This window comes from Talpa occidentalis, unplaced genomic scaffold (genome assembly GCF_014898055.3).
Source record: "Talpa occidentalis isolate TD23 unplaced genomic scaffold, MPIMG_talOcc4v2.1 talOcc4.111, whole genome shotgun sequence".
NCBI classification, from domain to species: Eukaryota; Metazoa; Chordata; class Mammalia; order Eulipotyphla; family Talpidae; genus Talpa; species Talpa occidentalis.
In genome coordinates, this window is record NW_023601116.1 from 10,558 (window position 1) to 25,622 (window position 15,065).

The following is a 15,065-nucleotide window of genomic DNA, read 5'->3' on the forward strand; positions in this document are numbered from 1 at the left end:
TTATTTGGCAAAGAACTTTGTCTTGGGAAAAGAGCCAGCCTAGCGATAGAAGCATTTAGGTGAGTTCGTTCCTCAGAGCTTTCAACATGACTTATTTGTCCAGCGCTCAGGTATTTTTCTAAGATAAGTAAGTAAATTGTTGACAAAAAATGTGCACTTGAGCAAACTTTGGGAGATTGTTGGCACTTAAGTCCTGGGTTTGTGTCAGCTCAAGCTTGTGTCTATGTAACTGGTATTAGGGGTGATAAAATGGGGCTTACATCTTTTTTTTTTTTTTTTTTTTTTTCAGAAAATACAGATGTAGCCATGCACTATGATTTTTAATTGGAAGAGATTAGACATATGATCTTGTATTAATGGATTTGTTTTAATTGACTTATATTTTAGAACAGTAGTACATTTACACAGGCACTATATAGAAAGTATAGGGGTTGCCCCCTGCCCCCTTCACCCCTCAACCCACACCCAGTTTCCTTACTATTAATATCTTGCACAGGTATGGTGTGTTATTGACAATTGAGTCAATATTGTTCCCACGTCATCATTTTTTAAAAAGATTTATTTATTTATTTATTCATACAAATGCTGGGTACAGTCAGAAGGGCGGGAGGGTGAGAGAATTCACCAGAGCCAGAGCAGGGAGCAGAGCAGGCAGAAGGACCGAAGTACACTGCTGAGGGGAGCAGCGGGCGGCAGGAGAGGTCTGCGCGCCATGCGGGACCCTCCTCCGGTGGCCGGGGAGCAGCCGGGTGCTGCACCTCCCCCTGCAGTGACCCTCAGGGCTAATGGCTGTTACCATGGTCCCTGAGGTCCGGCGTGGGCAAGGAACCATGCGCGCAGGGGGAGAACAGCAAACTCCTTAAGATGCAGAGAAGCCGAATGCCTGTCAAGAAATAACGACCACCAGAAGCTGCCACAAAGATGATTAAAAGAAATGCTGACCACTTGGAACCTTATCTCGCTTTCTCAAGGCCCATAAACTTTATTCTGCTACAACTGTCTCTCTAAAAAACTTTCCTTTTTCTGGTCATTGATTGCTAATTAAAAAACATACCTAATTTAATAATTAGGCTAATGCAAATGAAACATTACTAAACACTGTGTTATAATAGAATTGTTAGTTTAATAATCTTTCTATTATGTGCTTAACTTTAGTACCTTTGATATTAACTGCATTATAAAATAAATTCACCCATGACAATTAATTATGATAGTTAGTGCAACTAGAAAATAATTATATAGAATAGTAAAAAGAATTTATAGCCTATCCAATTAGGAATGAGGCTAGATGTAACTTCGGACATAAATCACTGCCCTGTCAATTAAGCTAAATTTATGAGCAAACTGATCTCTTTGATGCTTTTAGAAAAACATATATATACTGACCACTAACTTAATAAAGACGCACTCAGATTTTCACTCTCTTGAAGTGTGTCTGTGTGTCATTTATTCATCGAATCCCTGACCACCCTGCGCAATCTCTCAACCCTGAGACGGTCTCATCGTCCATCGCTGTGCTGGTCCGCGGCAGGTGGCGCCCAACGTGGGGCACGACCTTCATTTCATTGTTTTCACCCAAAGGAGAGGTAAGTAACGAAGAGGTTGCGTTGGGTAAGCTATCTCCTTCTTGTGTGAGTGTGTGAGTGAATTTCTCCTAAAATACCCTTCTTTTTTAGACAGTCAGGGATAGAATCCTCACTGGGGCGTCCGGAGCTCGCTGATAAAGGGTGATCAGTTTGAGACAGTGAGAAGTTTTTCTAAGTTTGAAAACATACTCGTGGTGCTGAGTGTGTGTGAGAGTGCATGATTACGGCTCCACAGCCTTAGGGCTACGGAGTCTGAGTGGGCTGCACCCGCGGTTCCCGTGGAGGACGTCATACGGCATAACGGTCATCTGCTCCTTGGAGCAGCCTGGTCCGGGGTTTATACGGACAGACCTTAGCTAAGACGCCTCCGCAAGTTCCCGCGAGGGACACGGGCCGGACAGCACAGTTGAAATAAAGATCTTGTCTGAGTGAACAAAGCACCACGAGGTCATGGGTCAACAACAGACCAAAAACAGAGATCTTTTTCTTTCTATACTGAAAAATATGATTGAAGCACGCGGAATTAAAGTAAATAAAAAGGCTTTGTTACAACTTTATGAATTCATAATGCGGGTATGCCCATGGTTTCCAGAACAAGGCAGTCTGTCACTGGAAACTTGGAAAAAGGTAGGAAAAGAAGTAAAAGAATTTTTTGGCCTTCATGGGCCATCTCAAGTCCCCGCACAGACTTTGTCCTTGTGGGTACAAATTAGAGACTTATTGATTGATGACACTGAGGCAGAATTGTGGGAGAGTAAACAGGAAGAGGTTCAGGATAATCCTAAAAACAACAAAAACCTAGAAATAACACCATTACTCGCTCAAGCCTCTGCTCCTATATTAAAAGAATCCCTTTCCCATGCAGAGGATGAGCCTAATGATCATGAATATGCTGAAATGCTAGATAAATTAACTTTCAAAAATGACAAACCCTCCCTCCCAGTTGCCACTCTTTTTCCAATCGTTACTAAGCCCAAAACTGCATTACTTAAAAATCTTCCCCATGATTGTGTCCTTCAAGGACCCCTAGGTGGCATTCTGGGATCAGCAAGAGAGGCCAGTAAAACAGGAGATTTTTCATTTGCCTTTCCCGTGACTGGACCTCCGGTCTTGACTCGCCATGACGATGGCCCTGCATGGGAGGCCATCCCTATAAAAACTCTTAAAGAATTACAATCAGCTGTTCAGACTACAGGACATAACTCCCCTTATACTTATCAAATTATTGACATGTTATCGGCCACTTGGATGACCCCTTATGACTGGCTTAATCTTGCCAAGGCTGTTCTTCCTTCAGGAATGTATACATTATTTCGCATGGAATATGAGGACCAAGTACATGCCTTCCTTAAGGAACATGATGATATGGTCAAGGCTGAGAAAATTTCTCTTTCCATGTTCATGGGAACAGACAAATATACTGATGTACGCAGACAGGCTGCCCTTCCAAAAGATGTCCTAGTTGAAATTAATAAACTAGCAGTTGCCTCATGGAAAAATTTACCTTCACCTGAGCACAAACCCACTAATCTCACTGATATACACCAACGCCAGGATGAAATGTACCAGGATTTTGTGGCTAGATTAGAAACTGCTCTGGATAAGGTTCTTCCATCCTCTGAAGCACGGGATTTGTTGTTTAAACAACTTGCATGGGAAAATGCTAATTCCCTTTGTAAAGAATTAATTAGACCCATAAGAAAAACTGGTACACTTCAAGATTACATTAAAGTTTGCTTAGATGCTTCCCCAGCGGTTGTTCAAGGCATTGCATATGCTGCAGCAATGAAAGGACAACCTTTCGCCGCTTTTGTTCAGTCAATGCCTCATGGGCGGCGTAACAATCAGGTTTCATGCTTTAGCTGCGGCCAGCCAAACCACACCTCCAAAAATTGCCCCAACAAAGCCCAAGTAATTGCTGAACTTAAACGCCCTATCCCACCAGGCCCATGCCCTCCTTGCAAAAAAGGTACTCATTGGGCCAACGAATGTCGTTCTAAATGGCATAAGGATGGCCATAAATTAACCCCTAATTCTAAACAGTCAATTGACTCAAAAAACTTCCAGAGGGGCAAGCCCTCAGCCCCGTAAAAGAAAGAGGGTCTCATCAACAACCCCCCAAGCCCAATTCCCCTTCCCAAGTGTCAGTTTATGACCTCCCCCGGGGAACCCCGGGCAGTGCTGGTTTGGATCTAGCTGCCATCAAGGATGTTTTATTATCTTCCACAGAAGATGTGCAATTAGTTGAAACTTATTTAAAGGGACCGCTGCCGGCTGGCTCGGTCGGACTAATAATTGGTCGGAGTTCAAATTACAAAAAGAATTTTGAGGTGTTGCCAGGTATTGTTGATGCGGATTTCACAGGCCTAGTCAAAGTTATGATCCGTCCGTTAAAGGAAACTATTCAAATTCACAAAGATCAAAGAATAGCTCAAATTCTAATTTTAAATTATGTCAAACTCCCAAACCCAGTTTTAAAAGACAAACGGGGAGACGGTGGTTTCGGCTCCACCGAGGTCGTGGCTTGGACACAGCCCATTACAAAACAGAGACCTTTACAGACAATATATGTTAATGGACACCCCTTCACGGGATTATTGGACACTGGTGCTGACAGGTCATGCATAGCTGGCAAAGACTGGCCCTCGTCATGGCCCATTACTAATTCCTCATCTACTTTAATTGGTTTAGGCATGGCAAACAATGTAGCTCAAAGCTCTCAGGTTTTACATTGGCAAATGAATGAGCATTCTGGTCTCTTTCAGCCATATGTGATTCCTTCCTTGCCCTTTTCGTTATGGGGCCGTGATGTGATGGAATCTATGGGGTTAACTCTCACCGCTCCTGATTTAATTGATGAACAGGCTTTTTCTTAGGGGCCATTGAGGAAAATTTATTTGCTGATAAAATCGCTTGGAAAAACAATGATCCTGTCTGGATACCTCAATGGCCCCTTACATCTGACAAAATCCAGGCTATACATGACATTGTCTCTGACCAATTACAAAAAGGACATTTAGAGCCCTCTAACAGTCCGTGGAATACTCCTGTCTTTGTAATTAAAAAGAAGTCAGGAAAATGGAGGCTTCTTCAGGACCTCCGCTCAATTAATGACACTATGCATGACATGGGAGCCCTTCAACCAGGCCTCCCCTCCCCTGTAGCTGTTCCAAAACAAAATCATATCATAATTATCGATTTGCAGGACTGCTTTTTCACCATTAAACTACACCCTGATGATTCTCCTCGGTTTGCCTTTAGTGTTCCATCTGCTAATTTTAGCCAACCCTGGCAACGCTTTCAATGGAAAGTCCTGCCTCAAGGCATGAAAAATTCTCCTACTTTATGTCAAAAATTTGTTGATCAGGCTTTACAAGCTACCAGACATAAATTTCCTGATGCATATATCATTCATTACATGGATGACATTCTCCTGAGCCACTCCTCTAAGGAAGGTGTGGAGACGCTTTTACAATGTGTAATTACTGACCTGACCTCCTTTGGTCTTGTCATTGCTCCTGACAAAATTCAGCGTGATCGACCACTTAACTATCTGGGAAAAACCATTCATGATGATTTCATCATGACTCAAAATCTTCAAATCCGCCTTGATAAACTTTCCACATTAAATGATTTTCAAAAATTGCTTGGAAACATTAATTGGATTCGTCCTTATCTTAAAATTACTACAGGTGATTTACACCCTCTTTTCCAGATATTACAGGGAGATCCTAACCCTAAATCACCTAGGTCCTTGACACCCGAGGCTCTCTCAAAACTGCATTTGGTTGAACAAAAACTTTCTGAAGCTAAAGTTTCTCAAATTGATTATTCATCACCATGGGAATTACTTGTCCTTAAAACTGAATTCACCCCTACTGCCTGCCTGTGGCAATCAGGTATTCTTGAATGGCTTTATTTAGCACACAATCAAACAAAAATGGTTACATCTTATACATCTATGTGTGCATTTCTGATAATGAAAGGATTGACACGTTCCAAAGAACTGTTTGCCAGACTTCCTGCCACTATTGTTGTCCCATATACTAGAACACAGTTTGAATTTCTGCTTCAAAATGATGATGACTGGGGCATAGCCTTGCTCAATTTTCCTGGTCAGGTCAAATTCCACCTGCCACAGCACCCTATTTTAAAATTTGCGACGGAAACTGCTTTAACTTTTCCAAAAATTGTTTCCTCGCAGCCTCTGCCCGGAGCTGCCGTTGTCTTTACTGACGGTTCCTCCTCTGGAATTTCGGCAGTATATCATCCTGATCAGCCTCCTATACAGCGTTTCTCTAAAGGAATTTCTGCTCAGCAGGCTGAAATCATTGCTGTAACACTTGCTTTAGAGCATTACACATGTCCTTTGAATTTATATTCTGATTCTAAATATGTTGTCTCTTTGTTTCCGGCAATTGAAACTGCCTTGATATCTGGATCATCCCATATTTCTTCCTTACTGGCTCATTTACAAACACTGCTACGAGCCAGAACACAAAAATTATTTATTGGCCACATTAGAAGTCATTCTAATCTGCCTGGATCCCTGTCCTTAGGTAATCAAATGGCTGATTTACTTACAAAATCTTCAGCTGTCATGACGGTGGCTCAGGCTCAAGAGAGCCATGCTCTTCATCACCAAAATGCTAATGCTCTACGTCACCGTTTTCAAATTACTAGAGAACAAGCCAGACAAATTGTTCGTGAATGTCCTTCTTGTCCGGATGTTCATCATCCTCCCAAACTAGGAGTTAATCCTCGAGGTTTAAAGCCTCAAGTTCTCTGGCAAATGGATGTAACTCATGTCCCCTCTTTTGGGAGACTTTGTTTTGTTCATGTAACTGTTGATACCTTCTCACATGCAGTTCATGCCACTGCCCGTACTGGTGAGGCAGTGAAGGATGTTATTCAACACCTTACTGCATGTTTTGCGGTGTTGGGTAAGCCATTAAAATTAAAAACTGACAATGCTCCTGCATATACTTCCAAATCATTTCAGTCATTTTGTGCCCAATGGCGTATTGCTCATGTTACTGGCATCCCTTACAATCCACAAGGTCAAGGTATTATAGAAAGAACTCACCAAACATTAAAAACTCAACTTGACCGTCTACAAAATGTAGCCCGTTTTTATTCCCCTCAACATCTTTTGCAACATGCTCTGTTTGTAATTAATCATCTTAATTCAGATGACAAAGGTGTCACCCCTATGGTGCGGCATTGGGGATACACTGATGTTTCCCATTTGCCTCAGGTCAAATGGAAAGACCTCCTCACTGGAGCCTGGAAAGGCCCAGATTTACTGCTTGCCTCAGGGCGAGGTTATGCTTGTATTTTTCCTCAGGATGCCGACTCCCCTGTCTGGATTCCGGACAGACTCATCCGCCACTGCCCGTCGGTCCCGGTCCCGAGCGAGAGCTCAGGCTATCCGCCACCGAGGGCAGATGGCGCGTTTGACGAGGAGGATGCGTCGCCTTCAACTCCTGCGGGAGCATCCCAACCGCCTTCCAACCTGGGGTCATATAAAGGCCCTCGCGATGATGGCTGAACACCTGGTGCAACAAAATAATGTTCCACGCACTGCCTTATCAATTTTCATGGCAATTATTGCCATTTTGGCAACTCAGTCTACGCCCGTACAAGCGGCACATTTCTGGGCTTATGTTCCCGAGCCACCTTTTCTGCACCCAGTTCCCTGGACAGAAAACTCTGTCATAAAAGTTTATGTAAATGACACCAACCTTCTTGGTGGCTTGGCTGATTTTCACTCTGAACACATGGTTTCTTCCCCTATTGATTATGACGGTCTATCTGATGACCCTCCACTTTGTGCCTATGCTAACTCTGTATCCCTTCCTGGTTGTATGATGCTACATTATGTTTTCATGTTCACTGATGCACCACCTCGCACTCCCCCTAAAAACCATCAAACAAACAACAAAGACCGTGTCGTCTGGGATTTAACGTTCATGGCCTTGGAACAATTAATAGCAGACGATGAAATCCGCACCTTCTCCTCACCGCCCTTTACTCCCCCTTTTCCCAACTGTGTTCAAAAATACCGGGATGTTGACCAATACTGGGATTCACTTATTTCCTACCCAGTTTGGCTGCACTGTGGTTTTTCTCAAGCAATGCCTATATCCCCTCTTATGTCTCAGTTTACTGTATATGATTTTTCATTTGCTGTTCCAACCCTTCCCTATAGAAGGTTCTCTGTTGGATGGGTGCCACCTATGTATGCTTTTAATCATCACAATAAGACTTATTTACAGCCTGAACTTTTTCGTCTCTTCGCTGCCTTTGATGATGTAATTTTCAGACAACCTGGACAGGACACTGCTAAGATCCCAGTGCGTGCCTGCGTTGGATACCCCTTTGCTCTACTTCTGGGAAATGCCACAGCTACACGCATTCAATTGCGTGGGACTTCTTACTCTGTACATTGTTCTGGCTGTGTTATTACTAATTGTATCACCCCCTCTCTTGCTCGTATATATCCTGTGGTGGTCTTACTTAAAAGACCCCCCTATGTTATGTTACCTGTTGATTTACATGATATGCCTTGGTATGATAATACTGCCATGCAAGTTTTAGATGAAGTACATGCCCTTCTTCGTCCTAAACGTTTTATTGCCACCCTTATTCTAGGAATTGCTGCTCTAATTTCCCTGGTTACCTCCTTAGCTACTTCCTCTGTTGCTTTAATTCAGGAAACTAAGACAGCTTCTTTTGTAAATGACCTTACCAAAAATGTGACCATGGCACTCTCTGTGCAGCGGGACATTGATTACAAGTTAGAAAGAAAGATAAATGCCCTGGAAGAAATTGTTATTGCCATTGGAGATGAAGTTCAGCTGCTTAAGCAGCAATTATCCACTCGCTGCCACGTTCACTTTCGTTTCATTTGTGTTACACCTTTGCGTTATAATTCCTCTCTACATTGGAATCTTACTAAACATCACCTATTGGGCATCTGGCATGACAATGACCTCTCTCATGACCTTGCATCTCTTCAGTCTGAAATCTCTGCTGTCAGTAAATCTCACCTAGATACTTCAGTCTCTTCCTTTGCCCATTCTCTGGCTTCCACTCTCCAATCTTTAACTCCTACTCACTGGTATCATCTTGTTCTCTCCTTCCTTGTTCTTTCCCTACTTGTCCTGCTTCTCTGTTTGTTTATTCCCTTCTGTGTCCGCTCACTTCACAGGTCCATCTACCGCATCCAGTGTGACATGTATGCTTACCAACTTCGTTCTAAAATCAAAGGGGGACCTGCTGCACCTCCCCCTGCAGTGACCCTCAGGGCTAATGGCTGTTACCATGGTCCCTGAGGTCCGGCGTGGGCAAGGAACCATGCGCGCAGGGGGAGAACAGCAAACTCCTTAAGATGCAGAGAAGCCGAATGCCTGTCAAGAAATAACGACCACCAGAAGCTGCCACAAAGATGATTAAAAGAAATGCTGACCACTTGGAACCTTATCTCGCTTTCTCAAGGCCCATAAACTTTATTCTGCTACAACTGTCTCTCTAAAAAACTTTCCTTTTTCTGGTCATTGATTGCTAATTAAAAAACATACCTAATTTAATAATTAGGCTAATGCAAATGAAACATTACTAAACACTGTGTTATAATAGAATTGTTAGTTTAATAATCTTTCTATTATGTGCTTAACTTTAGTACCTTTGATATTAACTGCATTATAAAATAAATTCACCCATGACAATTAATTATGATAGTTAGTGCAACTAGAAAATAATTATATAGAATAGTAAAAAGAATTTATAGCCTATCCAATTAGGAATGAGGCTAGATGTAACTTCGGACATAAATCACTGCCCTGTCAATTAAGCTAAATTTATGAGCAAACTGATCTCTTTGATGCTTTTAGAAAAACATATATATACTGACCACTAACTTAATAAAGACGCACTCAGATTTTCACTCTCTTGAAGTGTGTCTGTGTGTCATTTATTCATCGAATCCCTGACCACCCTGCGCAATCTCTCAACCCTGAGACGGTCTCATCGTCCATCGCTGTGCTGGTCCGCGGCAGCCGGGGATTGAACCGGCACCGTGGAGGCTGCAGGCAGCTTCGCAACCCAGCGCTCTACCGCTGCGCCACCGGGGAGGCCCCCCACATCATCATTATTAACTGAAGTCCAGGTTTACATCAGGGTTCACCCTTTGCGTTGTACATGCTATGGGTTTGGACACATGTATAACATTACATTACAGTGTCATACAGAATAGCGACACTGCCCTAAATGTCCTCGGTGTTCCACCCAACATTAACAGATTTCTAAAAGGGAGATTTTAGAATTAAGTGATTTCCCACCACTTTCTGCTGGAAAGTGGAGTTATATCACCCACTCTCACTCCATGTCCACCCTCTCTGCATTCTAGGCCCCTCACGCACAACCTCAAGTGAGGTGGCCAGGAAATGCTTATCATTTCCATTCAATGTGGCAATATGGGGTGCCCTGAGGAATTAAGCACATTCCATACAGTTGTCTCCTAACATTGCCATGGTAGTTCTTATCCCTACTCCCAGCTTAGGGGTCCTGAACAGATTCCATTCAGCTCTTCCACTCTGGAGTGTTGCTTTTGGCTGGAAGCAACAGAGACCTTTATTTTTCTTTTAAAGATTTATTTATTTATGCACACAAGAACTGGGGTACAGGCCAGAGGTCCAGGGGGTGAGAGGATTCACCAGAGACAGATTGAAGAGCAGAACAGGCAGACTGACTGAAATACACTGCTGCGGGGAGCAGCGGGCGAGACAGGAGAGGTCTGCTGCGCCATGTGGGTAGCTCCCTGGCTGGCCGGGATTGAACTCATACTGCAGAGGCTGTGGCAAGTCAAACTATCTTAAGCTGGGTCCCAGTTTAAACATCACACCAAGGGCAGTACTCAGGACTGGTCTTGCCCTAGGGAAACTCTCAGTGGCACCTGGAACCTGGTGACCCTTTCCTGAAAAACACCTGAATCTTGCAGAAATGATGCCTTTTATCTTTTTTTTTTGTCTTAATAGGAGGATTGAACATCTTCCCAGCAGGTTTGCCTCCAGGCGTGCAAACACAAAGTTCCACTCTCACGCCCCTCCTCCCTTTTATGCCTTTCCTAGTTAAAGGCCCAGGCAGTTCCCTCAGCTAATCTCTGCTCAGAGGTCCCTGCACTCTCTTGCTGGGAGACTGGTCGGGCTGGCTCCAGTGTGTCAGAGCTGGTGGGCTTCCACCCCAGGGCCTCACACATGCCACAGAGAGACATGTCACTATTCCTGTTGAACTGAAGAAGAGCACTCCTAAGAAACAATCCTTCCAAAGCAGCTTTATTGCAGTTTCTTGGGGCCCCATCCAGCCTACACTATTTAGTTCTTCCTGTCTTGGCTGAAAACTCAGGCAGGCCCCAGCAATGCTGCTCATCCTTCCTCCCATCCCACATTAGTCACATAAAAGTCTAAGTCTGCAAAAGAGTGAAAGGTCAATCTTCCTTTCGAGGAGACATCTCTCCAAGCTGGGGCCAGTGACTGGAGAGAGGCGGGGCCCCTGACTTCTGTTCCCCTTGGGCCAGGACCAGCTGTCCAGCTGCAGGGAGCATCATCCTTTCCTTGGGGATTTGCCCCAGCTGAGACACTGCCTGGCCAGGAGCACGGCCGGCCGGGCCCCACATCCAGCACTGACAGAGCTGGAAGGCTGTGGGGGTGCACAGGGAGCTATCCCTTCTCACCTGGCCCCTGTGCCATCCTAGCTCCCTCCCCTTCCATGCTCAAGCACCCTTCCCAGATAATTGCCCCAGGAAATCCCCTGCAGGTCCAACTGGGCCCAGCATCTGCTTCCACCCTGCCAGGACCTCCTCTCCTCTTCTTCTGTTTCGAGGGCACACAGGCCACCAACACATTTGCTTTATTATGGTGGCAGCTGGCAGAGAGCGTGGCTGGAGTAAAACTGCATATTTCCCAATATGTACCCCAGAATCAGACTGACTCACCTCAGGCATAAGCAGCAGCGGACAGGGTGCTCCCCAGGCACAGGCAGAGCCTGACAATTTAGGGTGGGGTTTACAGGAACCAAGCAGACTTGGTCTCCCCAGGAGAATGGTAGGAGCTGAGAGGACCCACCCACAATCAAGTAAGTCCCATTTCCTGCCTTGGGGGAGCCAGAGAAAGGGTAGAGACCGGGAGCAACAAAGCTCCTTTCACACTAGAGAAGCCAGCCCCTGAGGAACTCTCTCACCTCCTTCCTGAAACAAATAAAAACCCCAACAAAGGTTAAGTCTAAGTGCAAAGTGGATTGTGTTATTATGTTAAGACAGGTCCTTCAACCATGCATGGCACTGCTGACTTTGGGGACCTGATAATTCTTTGTGGTGGGGAGCTGTCCTGGGCTCCGGAGGAAGCTGCTTTACACCTTCCCTCGCACCTCACACCCCACCTCCAATCAGGACCATCAGAGATGTTTTCAGACTTTGCCAGGTCCCAGGGTGGGGGTATGGGGTGAAATTGCCCCAGGTCCTAACTGATCAGAAGAGGAGGAAGAAGCCCATCTGGGTGCTCCAGCCCAGGGCACAGGGATGCGCTGGGGCTGGAAGGGAGAGGGCCAGCGAGAAGAGTGAGGTGTCTGTCCCAGCCAGGTTTGTGGAGGCCAGGTATTGGGGGCCAGGCAGGAATCCACCACGGTGGGGAGCTGAGAGGAACAAGTGTGAACCCAGGCACAGTCCGGGCAGCCGAGGGGATCAGTGCTGGAGTAGTGGACAGGGCATGGGCAACCTCTGGAGATACCAACACCAAGCCCTGTCAGCTCCCATCCTCGAGAGGGCTGTTTGCCTGTAGGGCAGGGGAGGGGTGGGGGTGGGGGCCTCGTGCCACTGCGGAGAGATGAGGACACTCCCCGGGCCTGTCAGATCAGGTCCCAAAACTGCCCCACCTCACCCTTCCCCTACCCTCACATCTCCTGATGGTGCCTCCAAGGGCCAAACCCAGCGGGAAAGAGGAGAAAATGGGCTGGTAGAGACCTTCCATGGAGCGCAGCTTCCTAGAGCACAGAACAAGGGGTGAAGGGAGAGCCCGGCTCACCACAGGGGGAGCTGTGCAGGCGGGGAAGGGGCTAGAAGCAGACAGACATGTGAACAGATCTGACATGGTGTGGGGACGTAGGACCCACCGATGACATGGGTCCCCCCACGCCACTGAGAACACTGGAAATAGATGCCTGAAAAGAGAAACAGCTGTACTGTCCTCACAGGAACACCTGCCAACAAGTGATTCACTTACTGGAATATTTGCCTCTGGCAGGGGAGGAGGTGGTGAGCAGCAAAGAGGAATGTGGATAAAAGAGGATAAATAGATGACTACAAACAAGAGGCCCCTGGTGTGGACAAGCAGACAGAGTGCCTGTGACTAACAGACTTCTGCACCTGAAGTTTAGTAACAGGCAGAAATAAAAATAACAGAGGGAAGCCCACCAGCCAGCTGGCCCAGGAAGGGGGCCGGCGAGTGTGAGCAGAAGCTGTTCAAGGAGCACAGCCTCTGCTCCAGAGCGGCCCAGGCCCAGAGAGAGAAGGCGGCTCGGGGGCCTCTCAGAATCTTCTTTCTAGCAACATCTTATCTTTAGCAACTTTTTTTTTTTTTTTTTTTTTTGCTTTCAAGTCAGTTAGTCTGCTATTAGTATAGCCAGTCTAGCTCTCTTGTTTGTTTCTTGATTAGTGTGTCTCTTTCTTTTTAAAATTTATTATTTTCTAAAAGATGTATTTATTTATGCATACAAGAACTGGGGTACAGGCCAGAGGTGTGTGGGTGAGAGGATCCACCAGAGACAGAGTGGGGAACAGAACAGGCAAATTGACCAAAGTACACTGCTGAGGGGAGCAGCGGGCGAGATAGGAGAGGTCTGCTGTGCCATGTGGGTTAGCTCTTGGCTTGGGATCGAACTCATGCCGTGCTACGTGGGTGCTAGGGTGGCTGCAAATAGCTTCATAGTGCTGTGACTTAACCCTTGCGCCACCAGGGAGGCCCTCTTTTTAAATGTTTATTTAAAATCTTGCTTTATTTATTTCTTCCTACCACCAGCCCTTTACCCGCCTGCCGCCCCCGCCTTAACCATAGAAATCTCAAGTCGTTTATTAGCACCCACTAGTTTCTATAAGGATCTTGCTTTGTGGAATTGTCCAGTATGTAAATGGCCAGTATTTGTTTCTGTTATTCTGACCTGCTTTACTCCACACAGTCCCCTCGAACTCCTCCCATCTTGCTGTAAATGGCAATATCTCATCTTTCCTATGGCTGAATAATATTCCATCGTGTGGATTACCTTCTTCATAATTTTATGAAAATGGCAAACAGGTCAAGACATTGTATAAGATCCTCATATCCCAAGAGGATTCCAGAATTTTAAGGCCATTAAGCTTGGCACCTTCCATTCTGGAATGAATTCAAGCCCAAAGGCCTAAATTGAGCCTCGACTTTGCATCCAGCCGAGTGCGTGAATCACCCAACAGATGGCGGGTGCACATTTAGAAACCAGCCCAGGGAGGCCTTGGCGCCAGAGGGCCTCCTGGGAGGAGCGGTGCCCGGCCAAGCCCAACGTCCGCTTCCGAGTGGGGCTAAGAGACCAGGAAGGTGTGTGTTCTGCTCTTTCTGGAGGCAGGTGGGTCCAAACCCCATGGAATCTTTCTCTTGGGTGGAAGAATACAAGACACAGAGAGCATGGAGGGCAAGAAAGGGGGCCAGAAAGAAGTGCTTCCAAAGAAACTCTCCTGTAGAGAGGACATGAGGTGAAGTTACACAGTGTTGCTCAGTATGGCATGCGGTCTCAGGATTGTCTTAGCCCTGGTGCTGGAGCCTTCTCTCCACTCCTTGCTCCTGGCCTCTGCATTCACGCCTTATTTTCACTGGGGAGGTCTGCAGAAAAACACGCCTTCAGGGAAACATGAAAGTTTGTCATAGACTCATTCTTATCTCCTCTAGGCAAGAAGCTGTGTACAAGGTGACTTATGCCTGGTGATCTGGACCAACAAGGAAAATTCCTTAACTCTTACTAAGCCTGTGCTCAGGCTCACGGGGAGCAGCGGTGACGTGGCAAAATTCAAGGAATGGGGGGACCGGGTATTTGTCATCCTAGGAAAGCAGGGCCCGGGATGCAGCCCAGTTTCTCTTCCTCACTCAGGTCTCTCACAGCCTTGTCAAACACCCTCTTTCTGTCTTTCTTCTTCTCACCTTCAACCTTCTCAAGGAGAGCAGATTTCATGGCCTTATTCTGTCACTTTCCAAAATGGAGACTCTCCGTTGGGTGGTTTTGGCTCGTCATTGTCAGCTTGTCCAGGACTAACTGGTTCTTTCGAGGTGAGTGGCTATTTTCTCATGCAACTGGCTGGCACTGGGGCTTTGTGTCTGCCCAGCAGACACGGATAACGTAGCTTCATTTACTTTAGGTACCACATTATCCTGGCCAATGCTGGGACACCGCACCACTGCTGCT

The 15,065-nt window shown here is 45.9% G+C and overlaps 1 protein-coding gene across 1 annotated transcript; it reads left to right on the plus strand.

The window, feature by feature from the left end:
- The first annotated feature begins 756 nt into the window (after positions 1–756).
- LOC129145431 (endogenous retrovirus group K member 19 Env polyprotein-like) lies at positions 757–9,640 on the plus strand. Its single transcript, XM_054692911.1, has 2 exons — positions 757–1,586; positions 6,934–9,640. Exon 2 carries the CDS (start codon positions 6,935–6,937, stop codon positions 8,921–8,923), a length of 1,989 nt encoding a protein of 662 aa, XP_054548886.1. The 5' UTR covers positions 757–1,586; position 6,934; the 3' UTR covers positions 8,924–9,640.
- Positions 9,641–15,065: the final 5,425 nt, after the last annotated feature.

Coding starts and splice junctions, on each gene's coding strand:
- LOC129145431 (XM_054692911.1), top strand. CDS start 6,935: ATGCCGACTCCCCTGTCTGGATTCCGGACAGACTCATCCGCCACTGCC.